At 46.1% G+C, this 22,636-nt stretch overlaps 1 protein-coding gene across 3 annotated transcripts; it reads left to right on the top strand.

Moving 5' to 3' along the window:
* The first annotated feature begins 13,134 nt into the window (after positions 1-13,134).
* LOC123039912 (protein NETWORKED 4B) lies at positions 13,135-17,182 on the top strand. 3 transcript variants are annotated; one of them, XM_044462891.1, is made up of 3 exons: positions 13,135-13,348; positions 14,959-15,101; positions 15,306-17,182. In XM_044462891.1, the coding sequence occupies exons 2-3, from the start codon at positions 14,999-15,001 to the stop codon at positions 16,946-16,948; spliced, it is 1,746 nt and encodes a 581-aa protein (XP_044318826.1). In that variant the 5' UTR covers positions 13,135-13,348; positions 14,959-14,998; the 3' UTR covers positions 16,949-17,182. The 3 variants fall into 3 exon arrangements, with proteins under 3 accessions (XP_044318826.1, XP_044318830.1, XP_044318836.1); XM_044462895.1 differs by lacking the exon at positions 13,135-13,348 and adding an exon at positions 14,528-14,709; XM_044462901.1 differs by lacking the exon at positions 13,135-13,348 and adding an exon at positions 14,714-14,733.
* Positions 17,183-22,636: the final 5,454 nt, after the last annotated feature.

Below are 22,636 nucleotides of genomic sequence, written 5' to 3'. Positions count from 1 at the left end.
CTAAAGACTCCGTTCTCCGAAACAATGGAGCGAGCCACTAACTTATTGGAAATAATACATACTAATGTATGCGGTTCGATGAGTGTTGATGCTCGCGGCGGGTATCGTTATTTTCTGAACTTCACGGATGATTTGAGCAGATATGGGTATATCTACTTGATGAAACATAAGTCTGAAACATTTGAAAAGTTCAAAGAATTTCAGAGTGAAGTGGAAAATCATTGTAACAAGAAAATGAAGTTTCTACGATCTGATCATGGAGGTGAATATTTGAGTTACGAGTTTGGTCTTCATTTGTCGCAACTCACGCCATCCGGAACACCACAGCTTAATGGTGTGTCCGAACGTCGTAACCGTACTTTATTAGATATGGTGCGATTTATGATGTCTCTTACCGATTTACCACTATCGTTTTGGGGTTATGCATTAGAGACAACTGCATTCATGTTAAATAAGGCACCATCTAAATCTGTTGAGACGACACCATATGAACTGTGGTTTAGCAAGAAACCTAAGGTCTCATTTCTTAAAGTTTGGGGCTATGATGCTTATGTGAAAAAGCTTCAACCTGATAAGCTCGAACCCAAATCGGAGAAATGTGTCTTCATAGGATACCCAAAGGAAACTGTTGGGTATACCTTCTATCACATATCCGAAGGCAAGATTTTCGTTGCTAAGAATGAATCCTTTCTAGAGAATGAGTTTCTCTCGAAAGAAATGAGTGGGAATAAAGTAGAACTTGATGAGGTAACTGTACCTTCTCTCGAATTGGAAAGTAGTTCATCAGAGAAATTTGTTCCTGTGATGCCTACACCAACTAGAGAGGAAGTTAATGATGATGATCATGAAACTTCGGATCAAGTTACTACAGAACTTCGTAGGTCAACCAGAGCATGATCCGCACCAGAGTGGTACGGTAATCCTGTACTGGAAGTCATGTTACTAGACCATGATGAACTTACGAACTATGAGGAAGCGATGATGAGCCCAGATTCCGCAAAATGGCTTGAGGCCATGAAATCTGAGATGGGATCCATGTACGAGAACAAAGTATGGACTTTGGTGGACTTGCCAAATGATCGGCAAGCCATAGAGAATAAATGGATATTCAAGAGGAAGACGGACGCTGATAGTAGTGTTACTATCTACAAAGCTCGAATTGTCGAAAAACAGTTTTTGACAAGTTCAAGGTGTTGACTATGATGAGATTTTCTCATTCGTAGCGATGCTTAAGTCTGTCTGAATCATGTTAGCAAATTGCCACATTTTATGAAATCTGGCAAATGGATATCAAAACTACATTCCTTAATGGATTTCTTAAAGAAGAGTTGTATATGATGCAACAAGAAGGTTTTGTCAATCCTAAAGGTGCTAACAAAATGTGCAAGCTCCAGCGATCCATCTATGGACTGGTGCAAGCATCTCGGAGTTGGAATATACGCTTTGATAAGTTGATCAAAGCATATAGTTTTATACAGACTTACGGTGAAGTCTGTATTTACAAGAAAGTGAGTGGGAGCACTACAACATTTCTGATAAGTATATGTGAATGACATATTGTTGATCGGAAATGATGTAGAATTTTCTGGAAAGCATAAGGAGTGTTTGAAAGGAGTTTTTTCAAAGAAAGACCTCGGTGAAGCTGCTTACATATTGGGCATCAAGATCTATAGAGATAGATCAAGACGCTTGATAAAGATTTTTTAATGATTACATACCTTGACAAATTTTTTGAAGTAGTTCAAAATGGAACAGTCAAAGAAGGAGTTCTTGCCTGTATTGCAAGGTGTAAAGTTGAGTAAGACTCAAAACACGACCACAGCAGAAAATAGAAAGAGAATGAAAGTCATTCCCTATGCCTCGGCCATAGCTTCTATAAAGTATGCTATGCTGTGTACCAAACCTATTGTGTACCTTGCCATGAGTTTGACAAGGGGGTACGATATTGATCCAGGAGTGGATCACTTGACAACAGTCAAAATTATCCTTAGAAGACTAAGGAGATATTTCTTGGTTATGGAGGTGATAAAGAGTTTGTCGTAAAGAGTTATGTCGATGCAAGCTTTTACACCGATCTGGATGACTCCAAGTCTCGATCTAGATACATATTGAAAGTGGGAGCAGTTAGCTAGAGTAGCTCCATGCAGAGCATTGTAGACATATAAAATTTGCAAAATACATATGGCTCTGAACGTGGCAGACCCGTTGACTAAACTTCTCTCACAAGCAAAACATGATCACTTTTTGGGTGTTAATCACATAGCGATGTGAACTAGATTATTGACTCTAGTAAACCCTTTGGGTATTAGTCACATGGAGATGTGAACTAGTCACATAAAGATGTGAACTATTGGTGTGAAATCACATGACGATGTGAACTAGATTATCGACTCTAGTGCAAGTGGGAGACTGAAGTTAATATGCCCTAGAGGCAATAATAAAGTTGTTATTTATATTTCCTTATATCATGATAAATGTTTATTATTCATGCTCGAATTGTATTAACCGGAAACTTAGTACATGTGTGAATACATAGACAAACAGAGTGTCCCTAGTATGCATCTACTTGACTAGTTTGTTAATTAGAGATGGTTAAGTTTCCTAGCCATAGACATGTGTTGTCATTTGATGAACGGGATCACATCATTAGAGAATGATGTGATGGACAAGACCCATCCGTTAGCTTAACACTATAATCATTTAGTTTATTGCTATTGCTTTCTTCATGACTTATACATGTTCCTATGACTATGAGATTATGCAACTCCCGAATACCGGAGGAACACTTAGTGTGCTATCAAACGTCACAACGTAACTGGGTGATTATAAAGATGCTCTACAGGTGTCTCCGATGATTTTTTTTGAGTCGGCATAGATCGAGATTAGGATTTTTCACTCCGATTGTCGAAGAGGTATCTTTGGGCCCTCTCGGTCATGCACATCACTATAAGCCTTGCAAGCAATGTGACTAGTGAGTTAGTTACGAGATGATGCATTATAGAACGAGTAAAGAGACTTGCCAGTAACAAGATTGAACTAGGTATGATGATACCGATGATCGAATATCGGGCAAGTAACATACCGATGACAAAGGGAACAACGTATGTTGTTGTGCGGTTTGACCGATAAAGATCTTCGTAGAATATGTAGGAGCCAATATGAGCATCCAGGTTCCGCTGTTGGTTATTGATCGGAGATATGTCTCGGTCATGTCTACATAGTTCTCGAACCCGTAGGGTCCACACGCTTAATGTTCGATGACGATTTGCATTATGAGTTATGTGATTTGATGACTGAAGTTTGTTTGGAGTCCCGGATGAGATCACGGACATGACGAGGAGTCTCGAAGTGATCGAGACGTAAAGATCGATATATTGGAAGGCTATATTCGGACATCGGAAAGGTTCTGAGTGGTTCGGGTATTTTTTCGGAGTGCCGGAGAGTTACGGGAATTCGCCGAGGGAAGTATTGGGCCTTCATGGGCCTTAGTGGAAAGGAGGGAAGGGCCACAAGGGGAGGCCACGCGCCCCCATGGGCTGGTCCGAATTGGACTAGGGAGGGGGCGGCGCCCCCTTCTTTCCTTCTCCCTCTCCTCTCCTTCCTTCTTCTCCTACATGGACTAGGAAAGGGGGAAACCTACTCCTACTAGGAGTAGGAATCCCCCTTTTGGGCGCGCCCCTTGAGGTCGGCCCTCCTCCTCCCCTCCTTTTTATACGGGGGAAGGGGGCACTTCATAGACACACAAGTTGATCTCTTAGTCGTGTGCGGTGCCTCCTCCACAGATTTCCACCTCGATCATATTGTCATAGTGCTTAGGCGAAGCCCTGCGTCGGTAACTTCATCATCACCGTCACCATGCCGTCGTGCTGACGAAACTCTCCCTCGACCTCAGCTAGATCTAGAGTTCAAGGGACGTCACCGAGCTGAACGTGTGCAGATCGCAGAGGTTCCGTGCGTTCCGTACTTGATCGGTTGAATCGCGAAGACGTTCGACTACATCAACCGCGTTACCTAACGCTTCCGCTTTCGGTCTACGAGGGTACGTAGACATACTCTCCCCTCTCGTTGCTATGCATTTCCTAGATAGATCTTGTGTGATCGTAGGATTTTTTTGAAATACTGCGTTCCCCAACATATGCAAAGTATGCCTAATAATAAATGGAAACTTATTGCATGCATTGATCCATTGCTCGCTTGCCAAGCTGTAGTTTGGTTTGATTTTTCTTTACTAAGACTTCATCTAGATCCACGGTCACAAGATATTTTATGTGATAGGCGTTTTTCACAGAACATGAACGAACTAAGGTTATCTCTGTTACGTGATTAATGGAATAAATGCACACATTAGGAAGACCGTCCTGGTCCGGTGTACTCTGTCAAGCACGCCGGGGACGGATCTGCCTATACTGATATCCCTTGCCCTTTGATTTGTTCTGTTGTGTTATGGGTGGCACCCTTCGAAATAAGTCTGGATATAATTTGACTCTGATGCGGAATTAGCATTGAAATAAATAAGGATGGTGCTAGTGGTGTTTCTCGCTCGCCAACAACCCTACTTGGTGTGTGGTGCAAGCCCCTTGATGCGATATTTGATTCGATGATTGTTGAGACACTAGCCATGCGTGATGGATTGATTTTTGCAAAGCTCAAGGGCTCCACACATGTCATAGTGGAGACTAATTGCTTGAGGGTGGTGAACCTCTGAACCACTTGCCACGACCCTCGTTTGGTTGTGGCATCGATATTGTTAGAAATTGGAGACCTGGCCACATCGTTTTCTACTATGGTTGTTCAGCATGTACATATCTTAGCTAATCTTCCGGCTCATCTTTGCACAAAGCGTGCTTGCTCGCCGATGATCACCGAGAGTTAGCTCGACTCTGAACGCCCCATTCTTCCTGGTTAGCAGTTTATTAGTTGATTGTTCTAGGAATTCATTTATTGAATAAAGCTCTCAACACGCAACACTTTTGTTAAGAGAGGGAGGCTAATGGTATTTCCAAACCCTAGCCACCTCCCATTTCCTTCCCTTCTTGCCGTCGTCGGTCAAAGCCCCCTAGCACCGACAGTGGCAGGCAACTCAGGTTCAAGGGCGGGTTGTTGGGGGAAGTTCTGAAGGTCTTGGAGGGCTGATGCAATTGGAGAAGGAGATTAGTGCTCGAGTGGAGGTCTTCGTCGGGTGGTGTTTGGCGGCAACGTTTGTGAATCCGACAACGGCTGGACAACTGCAGCGTAGTAAGCTTCTACGGCAGCCCGATCTGCCTCGGCCACCGGAAAAGATGATGTTTGCGGATGGTCCTAGGCGGCAGCGAGTTCTATCTTAGATCCGCACTTGGTGTACACCGTCGTGGGAATTTTTTCTCAGGTGTTCTTTAGGCTATCTTCGTATTTGGTTAGGGACGGCGTGGCGACAGCGCTTTACCAGTATAGAAATAATGTTTCCCTTCGCCTATCCTTGTTTCGTTCGTGTGCTTATCATCAGTAAAGAGTGCGTGTTTTTGTGTTTCCGGCGGGTCTTCCACGATCTTGTCGGTTTAGGTTTTCGATGGATTCATCTGACTTCGGCCGGCTTTCATGGTCTTTAGAGTTTCTACACGCCCTTATCGGCATTCTCTTGTCTGAGGCAACAATTTGCTTTGTAGATGACGGTCGTCTATATCCCTCGGACACTGCTTCTACAAAGCTCCTGAGTTTCAAGAGTTTGCTCCATCAAGGCGGAGGCCCAGAAACGACATCGGGCTTTGCTCATAGTGCGCCACCATCCACCAAGGAAGAATACTTTGGCACCTTTAGGCCATGTACATTGCAGGTGCCTGCTTCAGGAATAAATAACAGTTTCTTGGCTCCCGGACGCTTGGCTAGGTGCCTCGAAAAGGCAACAAAAGCCAAAGTTTGCTTCCGGTGCTAACAGGTGCTTCGGGCTTCCGGTAGTAATCTTGCGTGTACTAATCCATCCTAAGCATTCATACGAAGGCACTGCCCATTGTAGGTGTCAATTCTTTCTAGGAAGCAAAGTCTATTCTCTCTCCTTAAGCATCTTGCATAAGCATTTTCCACTGTATAAGGCCTTTAAGACTTTGGTTATAATTTTACCTTTTCTTGTATGTGTTTATTTGTAAGGTCATGTTATTCTTAATATATGACCTTAGGACTTTTCATGGGGGGGCATCTCTCAAAGTTTTCCAAAAAGAAAAATTCATACCCCACACCTTCCAAAAAAATTGGCACGACATGTGTGTTCTCCTTAAACGAGCATCCTCACTGTTTTGCTTATATTTTCAAACAACCCTATAAAAATTTAGGACGTCGATATTCACCACACGTGTGGTATAGTTGACATGCGTCCACACACAGTATATGGTGTGAGCAGGAGGCAACCCACACGGGCTATGTGTGGGCGGACGTTAAAATTGTCCACATGTGTGGGTGCGGCTACTTTGTGCCACACGTCCAGCAAATACTATTCATCTTCATCTCGTGCGTGTGGCACGAAGCAAAAAAGCCCACACGTCCTGGCGCAACTACGTTAGGTACCCGCGGGATGACGATTTAGTTGCCATCCTGATTGGCAGATGTAGTTATCCGAGAATGGCAAGTGTAGTTGTAAAAGCATGGCAACTCTATCTGTTTAGGTTAACTATAGTTGCCATGTCTAATTTATGTTAGTTGCCGCGTGTAATCAAACCGTAGTTGCCGTGTGTGATTAACTACTTGCCACATATGGTCAAACAGTAGTTGACATGCGTGTTTACCTAGTTGCCACGTGGGGTCCAATCATAGTTGTATGGTTAATCACAGTTGCCATGTGTATTTATCGAAACTACTATGCGGACGACACTTCACCGCACGAACTTTGGACGACGGAGGAATTAACGGTGCTATCCAGTGTTTGGTCTATGCATGGACGGCTTGATGTACTCTGTCGTCTGAAAATCGTTCAGATTTGTCGTGTGTGTAGCAGCGTTGTGTATTTATCTAGTTGCCACGTTCGCGTAGCTGCAGTTGCCATACACAACGTAGGAGTGCCGTGTGGGCGAAAAACAATTCATCCACACGCGCATGGGCTAGGTGGTGGTTGTGTGAACAGAAACTAGTTCGTCCACACAGCCCAGCTGTCAAACAGCATGATGCGGGCGTGTTGGCAAACTCTCCAACGCCCACACACCAAACCCGTCCTACGTAGCATGCAAATTCTGTCTCAATGTGTCAAGATTCATGCAAACTGTACTGGATGATGATCTACGCATGTGGACGAGTTGCAAACTGCCACATGTATGGGCGTTAGTGTTTGCGAAAAGAGTTAATACCACTATTGATACATAAACTTGTAGGGGTGGGAACAGTTTCATACAAGAACTAAAAAAACCCACAAAACTAGCCCTCCAACTTGTCTGCTGTAACAAATTTATACAAAACCACCCCGAACTGCACACGTGGCACGCCATGTAGGCTCTGTCGGGCCCGGATCACGTTTTTACAAAGAAACCCTCGCGCTTTAGCAATTTCGCAGACAAGTCCATCCCTCGATAGAAAAGCACCTGGTCGTCGGCCCCGATGCAAACCCCTTCCAAAACCTTTCCCTTCTGCCCACGTCCCCTGGTCCTCCTCATCTCTGCCCGCTCCTCCTGCGAGGCGACGCCGCCGTCGGCCTCATCGGCGGCGACACAAGGCGCCATGGAGCCGCGGCGTAGGGAACCCGACGAGTACCCTCCTGAATACGGTAAGGACCTTCTTATTCGCGCTTCCCCTGTTCCTCTGCTTCCCCTGTTCCTGCACTCGGCGCACTAGGGTTTTTCAGGCCGATCATGCCGATGTAGGGTTGAAAATTGGGTCGATCTGCTCACTAGGGTTGGTTGTGTGCGTCCCCAGGGTTCATAGGGGAAGTAGTTTCCATGAGCTTGTCTAGGGTTTCTTGATGCTGATTTGAGGAATTGGGGGGCGGGGGGGGGGGGGGGGGTCAATCAAGGGCAATGTGAGGGGATTTGATCTAGGGTTTTGGATAGCATACAGGAAAAGGGGGGGGGTCCTTGAGGGGGTCTTTTGATGTGATTTTATTGTTTACATATTCAGAGATTATATGCTATTGTTGCAGTGAACTGTAGATGCAGTGTAAAATGTGATGAAAGGGTGGTATTTTAGTTCATATTTCAGTGTAAAAATGCCGACTTTCCCTGTTATGCAAAAGTACATGGCTTTTTTAGATGAAAGTCAGCATTTTTACCATTGATTTGTGATGAAAGGGTTGTCTTTTAGTTGATATTCAGTACATAGTTGTGTTTGAAAATCATGTACAGATTCAGTTATAGTTTGATCACTGAAACTAAGATTCAGTTGCACTGAATATATCATCTGTCAATTGTTGCAGTGACAAATGGAGAAGCTAGCCAGTTTTTCTCAGTGGAGTTTGAGCACAATGGAATTTTCTTGGGGGAATGCATAGGTGGAGAATTGAAGTTCTCTTACATTGGGTGCAGTCATGAAGCGTTTGACTACTGTCATTCAGACACATGGTCACTGGGGATGATCAAGTATTGCTTGTCAAGGATGGACTATGACCCTACAGACCCTCAAATCAAGGTGTACTGGATTTTGCCAGATAAAGACTATGGTGATGGCCTGCTACGTGTGGACAATCCAGATGTTATAGCTGCTATGGTGAGGTCCAGCAGAGAAGCCAAGACATTGGATTTGTTAGTTGATGAGGAGAACAAGATTCAGACATTATATCCTGAAATCATACTAAAAGGATGCCCAACTGCAGATGGAAATGAGGATGAAGAACAAGGAGAGGATGCAGATCATGATGCAGAGAATGCAGAGGAAGGAGAGGATGCAGAGGCAGATCATGATGCAGAGAATGCAATGGAAGGAGAGGATGCAGAGACAGATCATGATGCAGATGCAGACAATGCAGATAATGCAGTTGAAAACAATGATGGAGAAGAAGAGTTGAATGAAACTGACTCAGACTTTTATGAGAGTGACTATGATTGTGAAGATGGAGATGATGATTTGTTTGCTCAGAATGTGGACAAATCATTGGATGACAACAATGAAGAAGAGGAAGAGATATTTGAGGAGGAAGATCCACTTGATGATGATGATCTCAACCTGTCAAAAGATGAGTTGGAGAAGTTGAAATATACATTCAGAACATTCAATGCAGATATGGACATGAGCAACCCAATCTTCAGGGTTGGGCAAGTATTTGGAGAAATGAAAGAGCTAAGGGAAGCAGTCACTGCATACACAGTCAAAAACAGAGTGAAAATCATCAAAGCTAGAAATGAGGCAGAGAGATTCATTGGTGTGTGTCAACCTGATTGCCCTTGGAGGTTGAAAGCATCTAGAGACAATAGAACAGGAAGCATTGTCATCAGAGAGTACAATGCAGAGCACACCTGTCAGAAAACATGGGATTCCAAGTGCTTGACAGTGAAGTACCTGACTGAGATATTTATGGATGAGTTCAGAGACAACAAGAGCATGGACTTGGGTACATTTGGAAGAAAAGTTCGGCAAAAGTTCAAGCTTAATCCAGTGAGAATGAAGCTTGGTAGGGCCAGGAGTGCTGCACTTAAGATCATACATGGTGATGAGAAAGCACAATACAGCCAGTTGTGGGACTATGGACAAGAATTGAGGAGAAGTAATCCAGGGAGCAAATTCATTGTTTGCACAACCAAAGTGAAGGAAATAGGTGACCTGCTTCCAAAAGATCACCTATCTTCACTATATTGGTCCTATGATGCCTGCAAGAGAGGTTTCCTGAATGGGTGCAGGCCAATTCTATTTGTTGATGGATGTCACCTGAAGAGCAAATACAAGGGTGTGCTGCTTACAGCTGTTGGGATTGATCCCAATGATTGCATATTTCCAATTGCAATGGGGATGGTGGAGGTGGAGTCAACTTACTCTTGAGAATGGTTTCTCACCACTTTGAAGAATGATTTGAACATCATTAACACCTCCCCTTTCACTATAATGAGTGACAAGCAAAAGGTGTGTTCCATTTGTCCAAACATGCTGCTGTTGCATATTTCCATATGGTGCTGTTGTCTCACATGTTTATGAACTAATTTTGCAGGGTTTGATCAATGCTGTTGAGAAGATATGGCCAGATGCAGAACACAGATTCTGTGTTAGACATCTTTATCAAAACTTCCACCAGAAGTTCAAAGGAGAAACACTGAAGAATATGTTGTGGGGCATTGCTAGGTCAACTAATGTGGACAAGTGGACCTTGAACAGAGAGAAGCTGAGGGCACAGAACTTGGAGGCATATAATTGGTTGGATGGCAAGCCCCCCAACCAGTGGGTGAAAGCATACTTCAGAGATTTCCCCAAGTGTGACATCTTGCTGAACAACATGTCAGAGGTGTACAACAGGTAAACTTCAGTTAGTTCACTTTTCTAACAAACAAGTTTTGTTATGTTTAACACATAAAACTTGAGTTGAGGTAATCTTGCTGTGTCACTGAGTTCTGACAAAACTTTACTATATATCTCTTGCAGCTACATCTTGGATGCAAGAGAATTGTGTGTTATATCAATGATAGAATGCATAACACATAAAATTACTGTGAGGCATGACAAAAAGTACAAAGAAGCTTCAGTGAAAGAGACTGTTGTCATCAGTGACGACGACACGGATGCAGACGAGGTTGTGCTCGTTGCGCCGGTCGCCGTTGAGGGTGGCAGAAACATGCCCATCGACGTCGAGCTCCTGCCGGACGTCGAGCTCCTGCCAGAAGAGGTGAAGGTTGAACAAGAAGAAGAGGTGAAGGAGCCACAGCAAAACAAGAAGAAGGCGCCTCTGAAGAAAGAGGTGAAGAAGGTGCGCCGCTCCATCCGCCTGCAGCAGCTCAAGAACTGAAGAAGATGCATAAGAGGTGAAGATGCAGAAGAGTAGTTAGGTACGTTGATCTATATGTTGGCATATAAGTTATCTATTTTGAGCAGTCCATGTTGAACTGCTGTATCTATGGCAATCTGGTGTTCAAGTGCTGTTGAACTGCATGTTCTTCTCTGCCCATGTTGATCTGCCCATGTTCTTGTCTGCTTATGTTGTGCCCATGTGCACACATCCTAAAATAGAATGTACTAGGTGCTCACTTCGTGCCAAATATGCAAGTTGTACTACCTGAAGATCCCTGGCCCCCTTCCAAATGGTTAACTTAACTGAAATTTGCAGTGTTAAGTTAACTGAATTTTGCTTAAGTTAACTGAATTTTCATGTCAAACAAGAGAATCATTGATTTCAGTTAAGTAAACAAGCCACTGATTTCATGCCAAATAAGAGAATTTTGCAACAGAAATTTTTAGTTAAGTAAACAAGCCACTGATTTCATGTCAAATAAGAGAATTTTCAGTTAAGTAAACAGAAGACTGAACATAGCCACTGATTTCATTTCAAGCCACTGATTCCAGTTTGTAATGTTTACAACACTGAACATAGATAATAGGTAGCCACTGATTTCATATAATCAGTACAGAGCCACTGGTTTCACCTCTCACATCATGCCAAATACTAAATTACCTAACTTACTACACAAAACCTCTTATCACTAGTGCTACAACACCATACAACAGTGCAGAGCAGCAGACCAAACAGGCTAACCAAATTTCCCTCCTATCCCTAGTTCTGATCTCCTTCTTGTGCTTCATGATCATGGCCTTCCTTTCTTCCCTCAGCCTCATAATTTCAGCATCCTTGTCAAACACAAATTTCTGAAGAGCCACATTCTCTTCAGCAAGTTTGCCAATCACCTGCCTAGGTCTCCCCTGCCATTCTTTGTCCACCCACTTCAGATAAGCACATGTATCATAACCCTGCAAAACACACCAATTTGTTCAGTACAACAATGGTCAGATCAACCTATAACAACTACAAATAAACAACACACTTTTTTAAACAAAAGTTGGGCACTTGACTAACCTCACGAGGACAAACAAGAAATCTACGACCATAGTCATATCCATCAGAGCAAACTCTTCTCGCAGGGTTCAGTAAGTGGCAACAATGGTCACTTTTGTCAGTGCCATTGAAAGCAGCATCAGGAGAGGATAGAGGTATACCCCAGTCAAATTCGGGTAGGTTTTCAGTCCCCTACCATGGCCATCAAATCAAATGTTAGCATCAGGAAGCTCGCACTCATCAGGAAAGCCCAAATTCATGGGCATTCGAAGCAAATCGGCGAGGGGAAGGGGGACACGCACCTTGCAGAAATCGACATCCATGTAGCGCACCTCTCCGGTGATTTTCGCCCAAGGCTCGCCGTCCTTCGTCATGTCGGCACCGGCGAGGTCACATCCATTGAGCGGGAGAGGGTGGCTTGAGGACGACGACGCCCCTGCTCCACGGCGTCCTGCCTGCTGCTTCCCGCTCAATGATGTGCACCCCTTCATCTCGACAGGGCGGCGGAGACGGCTGCCAACGGGGAGGGCGGCCGAGAGGGCGGCGGAGACGGCTGGCGTCGAAGGGGAAGGAGGAGACGGCTGGCGGCGGAGAAGGGCCACGGCAAAGGGGAGGGCGACGGCTAGGGATTTACGAATGGGGAATCGATGCAGAGAGAGAGGGCGAGGGGGCTTTTTGTAAAATACAGAGAGTGCGAGGGGGCTTTTGTAAAATGAAGGCGTGTGCCAAAATCCAGCGTGGCATGCCAAATGTCGCGTCCGAAGCTGTTTTATATAAATTTGTTAAAGCAGACAAGTTGGAGGGCTAGTTTTGTGGGGTTTTTTAGTTCTTGTATGAAACCGTTCCCACCTCTAGGTATTAACTCTTGCGAAAATTTATCATTGTGTTCCACACACACGAGCGCCCCCTAAAACACGGTCAACCACGCCACCCAGACCCAGGAAGGATCCAAAGCTGCTGCCGCAGCCGGCGGCGGCGGCCGCGATCCGAGGCTTTCCCTTTCCCACACCGGCAGCGGGTCCTACCACTTTCTCCGGCGACAGGCTCCATCTCCACGGCCGGCCGGGCCGCGCCCATCAGCCCATGTGGTCCCCTCACAGCGAGCGAGCGAGAAGCGCCACCATCATTCGAAACTGACTAATTTACTCAGCAACGTTAATGTGGCTGGCAGTTACCCTTCTCCCGTGGCGTCCAGCTCATCAACACCCGGAACTCGAACGAAAACCCCCCGTCCGCCCAGGGGCACCACCGTAAACTCGCCGCCGAAAACCCCCACGCCCCGATGCCTTCTTGGGCTTTAGCGCTCCCCGAGTTCCCGTAACCTCCCGTGCTCCCTCCCTCCCGCCCCGGCCTCATCTCCATCCCTGCCGTGCCAAGGTCCGGCGCTGCGTCTCGGGGGCGTCGAGGTGGTCGGATCTCCGGTGAACCTCGGTAAATCCCCGCGGCTGCCCGAATCCCTTGTATCGTTTCCTCCTTTCCCGCACCGTACGTGACGCTGCTTGTCCTTGTCGCGGTGAGCGGAGCGGCGACTAGGAGGGGACTGGGCGCTGCCTCGTTCCCGTCGCCGGAGGATCTAGTCCTGTAGCCGCCGCGGAATTTTCGTTCCTCTCCGTCTTCCTTTTCCGCCAGCGGGAGATCGACCCGTACACCGCTGCTTGTTTTACAGTGTCTGCTCTGCTCCGTGAAGAGCTGAAGACGCAATTGATCCCGTGCTCCTTTGACTGACCCCGCTGTGATGCCGTTCGTCGCGTCATGCCATGCCTTCAGTCTACTTGGATCCAACGCGGACAAAATTATGTCGAATTTACTCGTGCTTTCCGTTGAGAGTACAGAGAACGCAAGTTAGCCCAGTTGTTTCAAGTTACATCTATTGTATCTTGGGCAGACAGTTTCGCCCTCGTGCTCCTCAGTGGGACTGTTCACATGGCGATAGCCCCCTTGATGCCATATCGCTCTCACGTGTCTATTATCTGCTGTGTCCCCGCCATGTTTCGTATATCCCGGATCTTCGTCAATAATGTCGAATTCATTGAGCAGTGTTCCTGATGGCCTGTTACCTTGAATAATAATGTCGACAGGAGCATTTTTGGTTGCACGTTTGCGACTTCTTGCCTGAATCCCGAAGTTTTAGATCAACGTGGGGTTCAATGTTTGCTGTCCATTCTTATTGTCTGCCTGAGATCGTTCCCCAGTTCACTGAATCAAGTTGCCCGACCTCCCTATCAGGCAGGCTCACATAGCTGTAGCTGCCATGTCCTTTGCAGTTGGACATTTGACACCCAAGTGCCAGCCATATTATTCTCTCAATAGGTTTCTCTTCTCGGATAATTGGTAGCTACGAGATCTGATCAACGTCCCTGTCGGTCTGTTTCTTAAATATTTGCCCGGTTTACATGCTATACTCATCATTTTGGTCTTAAGGAAGCTGGCATTATGGATTGTTGCTAATGTTTCCTTGTGATAGCATGCATGCATGTATTCATTCATTTTTGAATTGCTTACTGAAGAGTGGACGTTTTCCTCTCCAGAAAAAAATGTCACTGTCTTTCATTCCATGTCACTGTTCTTTAGATAGCTAATCATTGTCAGTCATGGGCTTCCCACAGCTCTGGTCCCCCGGGGTTTCTCATCCTATTTATCTACTCTTCCTGCCATACACTCGTAACTAGGATATAAGTTTTGCTCATTTGAGAAGGATTGATATTTCCTTGATCTTCTTATATAGTGTGTGAAAGACTTACACTGTTGGCCAGATCATTGCATATCCCCTAGCTAATCTTTCCCTTGCACAGGCAAGTCATTCAATCGGCGTTGAAGTACAGTCCTGAGCTTGTTTTGCCAGCAACTTTATGTATCTGCATTTTGTTTAACTCACCCTTTGATCCTGTGTTACATTGCTATGAATTCTGAGACAATTGCTTTGTGGTTTCTGTAGTAAACTGTCTTACTGATTTGTGTTTGAGTTGTTTTAAGTACTTCACTTTTGTTGTGTGTATCTTGTTCTCCCTTCTCACTTGTATATCCATTTGAATCATTGTCAGGTCTGCATAACAGAAAGGATTTTCTTATATTCTGGTGAAGATGAAAGGAACTCAAGGGTCACAGTTAAGGAAATCCCGTTCATGGTGGTGGGATAGCCACATTAGTCCAGAAAACTCCAAGTGGCTCTCAGAGAACTTACAAGGTAATGAATAATGTTTCTCAGACGTTCTGTTCTTGTCTTACATACTGGAATTAGATACTTTGTTTGATCTAAATTTGGATACATTGTTGTTTGCTAGACAATAGTGATGTGCAGGCCTTCATTCATGTATGATTCCAGTCTTTTCTAGTCTAACAAGCTATGCGATGTTGTTTTCTGAATATAACCTTTCTTCTAACTGAACAGAGATGGAGATGCAAGTGAAAGAGACGCTGGGACTTGTTGAGGAGGAAGGTGAATCCTCTGCAGAAAAGGCTGAGGTGTATTGGCAAGAACGACCTGTGCTTGTTGCCCACATCAAAAAATTCTATCGCATGTATCGCACCCTTGCTGAGCGGTACGACAATGTAACTGGAGAACTGCGCAAAAATATCCCATCATCACTGCAGCCACATGGCTCTTTTGGTGCCCCTGAATCAGATTCTGAGACACAGTCTCCTCCATCTGCAGAGCAAAAGCCAAAAACTCGATCAGATTGCTTTGATGTGTCCATTGGCTCTGGTGTGAGCTCTGACGTATCCAAGAAGGGGAGTGATGGGTCTTCATCGTCTTCAGAGTCTGAGTCAGAGCTTGATGAAAGCAAAGAGGAAAATGGCAACAGCATGTTTTATGCCTTGAGCCAAAGAATTATTGAGCTTGAAGTTGAGCTTCATGAAGCAAGGGGGAAACTTGATGCTTTGGGGGAAAAGAATACCATCTCAGAAGTGTCTGAACATGACGAAAAACTGCGGGAGGATCTTGAAGAAGTCAACAGTGAGAAGGAAGCATTGGAAGCTGCGCTGTTGGCGAACAAAAATGAGACTGATGGGCTGAAGGAAGCAATGGCCTCAGCAGCTAGGCAGTTTGAAATTGAATTAGCGCATCGTGATCTTGAAGTTGATAAGTGCAAGCAGGAGCTTGGAGAACTTTCAGCGAAGTATCTGCATGATAAATCTGCTCTTGAGGCTGAGATTGGAATGCTCCAAGGAGTTATCACAAATTTTGAAGGTGAGCTAGCAAAACTGTCACAGGAGAAGTTGCAGCTCGGGTCTCGGATTGAAGAGCTAGAAGAGGCAGCATGCTGCTTAGATTATTCAGCTTCCGAGGTGGTGAAGCTGCAAGAGGCAATGAAGAATACAAAAGCAGAACTGGAGGAAGTTTTACTGGAGAAAGAAGAAACCATCAAGAACCTAGAAGCACAGCTAGAAACTGCCTCACAAGAGAAATCAATACTCCAGGACAGTATTAAGGAGCTGGAGAGGGTGGTGTGTGATTCTGAGGAAAAACATTCACTGGAGAAATCTGATCTTAGCGCTGAACTTTCAACACTATCAGAAGCCAATGCCTCTCTCGAAGGCAAGCTGGCATCCATGGAAGCAGAGCTTAAGCAAGCTTATGCTGACATGGCAGAAGAACAAATGAACAGCGAGAAACATATTTCTGAGCTGAATCAAGACCTTGCCAATCTTACAAGCAAGCTTGAACTGATATTATCAGAGAAAGACACAGTTGATAACAAGCTGGCCACTCTACTAACTGACATCACAGCACGTGATGAAAAGATGAAACAGATGGATGGCCACCTTAGTCAGCTTCAACTTGAGCATGCCAAGATATCAGCAGAGTCCGCTATTGTGCATGAGTCCCTGTCGGAGCTGCGTGCTCGGGTTTCTGAGCTCGAGGAACTTGTGGAGAAGCAGAACCTCGCGATCTCTGAGGGCGCCGAGGGGAAGCGTGAGGCGATTAGGCAGCTGTGCTTCACCCTTGAGCATTACCGCAGCGGGTACCAGCAGCTGCGTGAGATGCTGCAGCAGGGCCACAGGAGACCACCGATGCTGATGGCAGCCTGACCAAGTGTGTCCTTCTTGTTCCCAATATCCTTTTGTGCTTACGAATTGGGTTCTGTAGCTTTTTCAATTGAGAAGAACTCTGTTATGTCTGTGTGCAACTACAATGTAATGTGAGGATCATGTCAGTCATGGCTCGCGGAAAAAAAGCAATCATGTCCGTGGTCGTTTGCTCTTGTTACTTCTGTTACATTCTTGTCATATATTCAAGATGGTGAATTCTGTGTTTTGGTCTTTGATGATGAAACGGCGATGTTAGTTCGCCGACCTATGGCAGGTCCGAGTCAGTCTTGTATCTTTGAATCAAAGTTGAGTTTGTCAAGATACGTGAATTTTCTTGCGTATGTGTTAGAGTACGTAATGGGCCTAATGGGCCCGTTAGTTCTAGGGTTAATTAGAGATAAGAGTCGCTTGCTTAGGATCAAGTAAGCTTTGCTTGTGAGTCAAGTAAACCTCTCTATATAAAAAGAGGAGATGTATCAATCTAATCAAGCAAGAATTAATAAGGAAATCCCTTCCCTCTTGTCCGGCCGTGGGCAAAAAGGCCCCCGGCCGGCCCTCTCGTGCCCTCCTTCTAGCAGCGCCATAACAATTTGGTATCAGGTAGCTCAGTTCCGATCATGTCTTTGTCGCCTCCCACCCCGTCGCTTCCGCTGCCGACTGTCATCACCGCGCCGCTGGCCATCTACACCGTGCCGCTGCCCTCCCCGTCCGCGCCGCTGGTCGCATCCTCCGGCGCCGCCACCGCCCAGATGTCGGCGCCCTCCACCGCATCACCGTCCGCCATCTACACCCGTGAGGAGATCACCGGGGTCCTCAACGACCTCGTCACAGCCGTCCAGGGGATCCGGCTATACCTGGCCAGCCCCTACGGGCCGCCGCCGCCCCTGCCGCTGACCGCCACCGCCGGGCTGCCGGCCCTGCCGTGGTACTCGCCACATCCAGGGCCTCCGCGGCATTCGCTGGGACGCTACTGCCCCAGTTGCCGCTGTCGCCCACCGCTGCCCCGCAGTGGCCGCAGTGGCCGGGGCCGGCTCCTGCCGCGCCTCCAGCGCCCATCGCTGCCCCGCGCCGCCGTGGTTGCCGTGGCAGCCGCCGCACCAGGCGGCCTTCGCCGCGCTCGCCGGGCCACTGCAGCTGCCATCCATCGCCACCACCGCCCAGCCCTGGCTGCACTGGCAGCCGCCGCTCCTGCCGGCCTCCGCCGCGCCCGGCGCTCCGCCGCAGCAGCCGCTGCCGCTGCCTGGTGCGCCACCGCCGCAGCCGCTGCAGCAGCCACCGTCGGTTAGCTCCGGCCCCGCATCGACCGTGCCGGCGGGAGTCCCGCTCCACCAAGTCCAGTCCCCGCCGTCGCCGTCACCGCTTCCGTCTTGGATCGCTACCCGCCACGTGTCGGCGGCGGTGAGGCTGTAGGCTACTGCGCGCGGCCTCCTAGCGCGTCGGCGTGTGCGGGAGATGCGTGGTCTGCAGCTGCCGCTCCTCCAAGTTGCCCTTCGCTGCGCAAAGGACCTCGATCTCATCCGCTGCGCCGGGGATCTTGGGCATGCGGTTTCCCCCACGGGCAGCGGGCATGATGTTTTCCCCACGGGCAGCGACCTCCAAGTCTGCGACATTGGCGGTTGGGGGGGCGCACCCCTCCTCGTCATTCTCCATCGCAAGCCCCCCACTCTTCCCTGTGCGGTGCAGACCAACAACCGTCCGGCAGGAAGAAGGCATGGTGTCACCGACAACAGCGCACCACGTAGCACCACTGCATTCCGTTACCGGGCGCCGCAAGGGCGCCTCTGCTGGCCACTCTTGCGACCACTTCCAGGTGGTCCTACACATGCACTCCTTTTGTACAGATGGTGTCCATGGGATCAAGGTGGCTGTACACGTGCATGTCCGACGTGCAGATGGTGTCCACTTTTTGTTAAGGGGTCCAAAATAAAGTGTCCCAGTCCATTTCAGGTTGAGAATAATAAAACAAGCCGAGATGTAAAAGGCTTGTTTTTAGGTGTTAGGTTTGGGTTGCGTCGAGTCATGGTTATAAGTTGGTTAGGCTGCAGCTTGAGGACAAGCTGCATGTCCAGGTGGGGTATAGTGTTAGAGTAGGTAATGGGCCTAATGGGCCCGTTAGTCTTAGGGTTAATTAGAGATAAGAGTCGCTTGCTTAGGGGTCAAGTAAGCCTTGCTTGGGAGTCAAGTAAACCTCTCTATATAAAAAAAGGAGATGTATCAATCTAATCAAGTAAGAATTAAGAAGGAAATCCCTTCCCTCTTGTCCGGCCGTGGGCAAAAAGGCCCCCGGCCGGCCCTCTCGCGCCCTCCTTCTAGCAGCGCCATAACAGTATGTCTCGAGAAAGTATTATGATTCAGATGTGATGAGGAAGCTGCAGGAAGAAATTCATCATTCGTGATCTCACTGAGTTGGAGGCAGATGCTGAAGCCAGACCCGGTACAGGCGAGGTCTATAGCATCTTTCATTCGTGGATTCCTAGCAGAGGTGAACTGTTTCTACAAAATTGCTGCAAATTCCTATGAAGTTCACGCCAAAAAGGCCATTGACTAATTTCTATCCATTTCTGTAAGTTTTTTCTTGATCAAGTCTGAAGCCATTGATTCTGTGAGTATACTGAAGTGCTTTTCTGAAAAAACATCAGAACATTCCGCTTTTGTTCATGCCTCATCATTTTTCTTGTCATATTTTCCCGATCAATTGCCTACTCAGCCAACCCGGGCCGAAATCCCGGGCTTCGAGTCCAGGGTGTGTGGCCCGGCCCTTGCCGGCTTGCCCAGCCCAAAATACTGTCAGGTAAGCATAATAATCAATGCAACAAACAAAGCAAAGGACTAACCAACAAACACATTGAGATAAGATGCTGACATTGTGTGGGCATCCATCACATTGTTCTTTTGATTTAACAAGCCTGGCTTTGCTTTCCAGCCAGCCAGCCTGGAAAATACGCCAAAGTCGCTTTCCCTTTCATAACTGGCTTGCTTAATCTGCTCTCCATATTTCCTTTGACATGCACCAAAGTTGCATTTCTGTACCGTGGTTGCCCATGGAGGTCTGCCCATTTATCACATGAAACTTTGTTTGGATGCTACGTACTACTAGTAGAAATTATACCCTACAGCGCAGGACTATGCCAGGAACTGCACAGTTAGGTGTGCCGGTCCTCTTCCTGAAGTAAAGTGCTTGTGGTTCTGTTTCTGGTAGTACCAACTTGCATGCCAAGACACACAAGAAACTGACTAACTAGTCCGTGATGTGGTCCGTTGCTAGCCACGGACAATTTGTCATGCATGCGCCATTGTTGCTTGACAAAATGAAATAAAATAAATGAAGGCATTTCAGATCTAGTAACTCAGAAGTGTCGGTTTCCCATTGAGGGTCTCTTTTGTTTCAAGAAATGGTATAAAGATTCTAGAGGATCCTATTTCTTAGTATGTTTCTTTCCCATAGAGAGCTTGTTTGATTCATATGATTCAAACCTACTCCCTCCGTCATTTAAAGAGTGTACTTTCCACTTTGTTGGAGGGTCAAACTATGTCAAAGTTTGACCGAGTTTATGCAAAATATATCAATGTTTGTGAAACCAAATAGGAGTATGATGAAAATATATTTTATCATGAATCTAATGCTACTAATTTGATGGCATAAATGTTGATGTACTATTGTATAAATACAGTCAAACATAAAAAGGATTGGCTTTTCAACAAAATTGGAAATACACTCTTTAAAGCATGGAAGGAGTATGGATGATTTTCATGTGGACTACTTTTCGTGTCTGGGTTTATTAGGCCTCCTCATATTTCGAGTCAAACTTTGACCATCTATATAACTAACAACATACTAGGGTTCTTGCGTTCTTTTAAAACCTTGCAAACCAAAGAGGCCTCGAGCAAACCGTTTCCCGGCACTTAGAAGTTGAGATGGCTTGTGTTAAGAGCGAGACAAGAATTCTACTCGCAATTTTCCTAGGTCGTTGATGGTGTTTGCCGCAGTTTTTGTTTTCCTTTTTCCACTCTCACTTCCTTTTGGCCCCACTCCCTCGATATATAGCATGTTGTTCTCCTGCATGGCTCAAGAAAATGGGGCGAATTGGATTCAGAAAGTAGAAAACTTGTTTTCCTTGAATCAGCAGTCTAACTCAAATATCATCACTGGAATAAGTTTGTGAACAAAGGAAAAGTTGAAGGGAGACATAGAATTAGAATTAGCCTGCAAGTCTTATTGTTCTCTGAAAATTTGCTTGCTGCACATGGAGGCAGGCCTTTCGCCTAGTTGGAGAGGGTATCATCAACTACCAAAAGCTAGCCAGGGGCCTAGGCTTATGAGAAGAGATTTCACACTACCAAACCCATTCCTTTCTTGACAAGCCAAAACCCTAATTGGCCGAATGAAACCAACCGCTAAACAGCACAAGTAGTAAAGCAAAGGAATAGATTTGAAAAAAAAGAGTCCTGCCCCTTTTAATTTGGTGACGATGCCGGTGATGATAGTACTTGATCATTGGTTAGTGCTTTCTGATGTGGTCTCCAGGTAGTGAAATGAGGCACATGATCGGCTCCGGTAGTGTAACCGAGTACTAAACCCTAGTATATAAAAGAAAGGTTAACACTGGATCCGTGCCCATGTCTCGTAAGTCTCATGGAAGCCTCTTTAAGACCACACTCCTCGCAACAGAAACCCATGTTGTACCATTTCATCAGTGTATACTGAAATTGGATTCAGTAGAGTCGACCACCTTGGCCATCATGGCTCGAAACCTGTGCGCTCACTCTCTTTGTGCGTTTTTCGAGTGCTTGTGAGTCACCACTTCCTTCGCCAAAGGATTCTCGGAAGTAACCGCGGGGTCTAAATGCGACGTATTTCAACCGCTTTGCATTGTCATACTTTGAATCCGGAAGCTTCTGAGTGATATGTGAACGTCTACGCAAAAATTGTCGACAACGATGATGTTTTTCTTCAGTGCGCGCGGCACTTGGCGTATCGCCGTGCACTACAGTATTTTGACCCTGCAAGCTTTCTGAGTGGCATAACCATGCAAAAGAAAAAAAAAGCTTCTGAGTGGCATATGCCCACCCAAAAATGAAGTTCATCCGTCCTAGCTCCAAAAGTGATGGCCACCCAGCGTGACTTTTCTCTCTTACTGTCGTCGTTTGCTCACGGTTGGGCAAAGTGCCAGGGTCAACTAACCCACATGATCTGTTGATTTCTTCTAGCTGGCTGTTCCCTGCCTTCCTCCCACCCATACCCATGCATATGCATGAGTTTTTTCTCCTTTTGAAGGAATATGCTGAGGAGTTTATTTTTTTGAGAGAGAAATATGCTGAGGAGTTGGGAACAAGAGAAAGAGAAAGAGAAAAACCAAGTGAGCTAACCAACCGGGGTACCTGCCTAACTTTTTGTTGGCTTGTGTTCCACCATAATTAGACCCAACTTTCAAGCAACAGCTCTGGTCAAACTCCCACCATTAGTCTCTAGTTACTTTACATATGACTATTTCTATTTGCTGCTATATAAAACATATGCAAAACAAAGTTATAGTACAAGATGAACAGACATAGTTTTTATAGAAGAGAAAATATCACTAGAATACATATCGTATATCGGAACTATTCCAAAACCACATAATTACTTTTGATGTATATCAGTTTGCGGTATGCAATTTACGCAAAAATGTGCTAAAACCCACCCGCCCT

The sequence above is a fragment of the Triticum aestivum genome, chromosome 1A (genome assembly GCF_018294505.1).
Source record: "Triticum aestivum cultivar Chinese Spring chromosome 1A, IWGSC CS RefSeq v2.1, whole genome shotgun sequence".
NCBI classification, from domain to species: domain Eukaryota; kingdom Viridiplantae; phylum Streptophyta; class Magnoliopsida; order Poales; family Poaceae; genus Triticum; species Triticum aestivum.
This window is presented reverse-complemented; position numbering and strand designations above follow the sequence as displayed.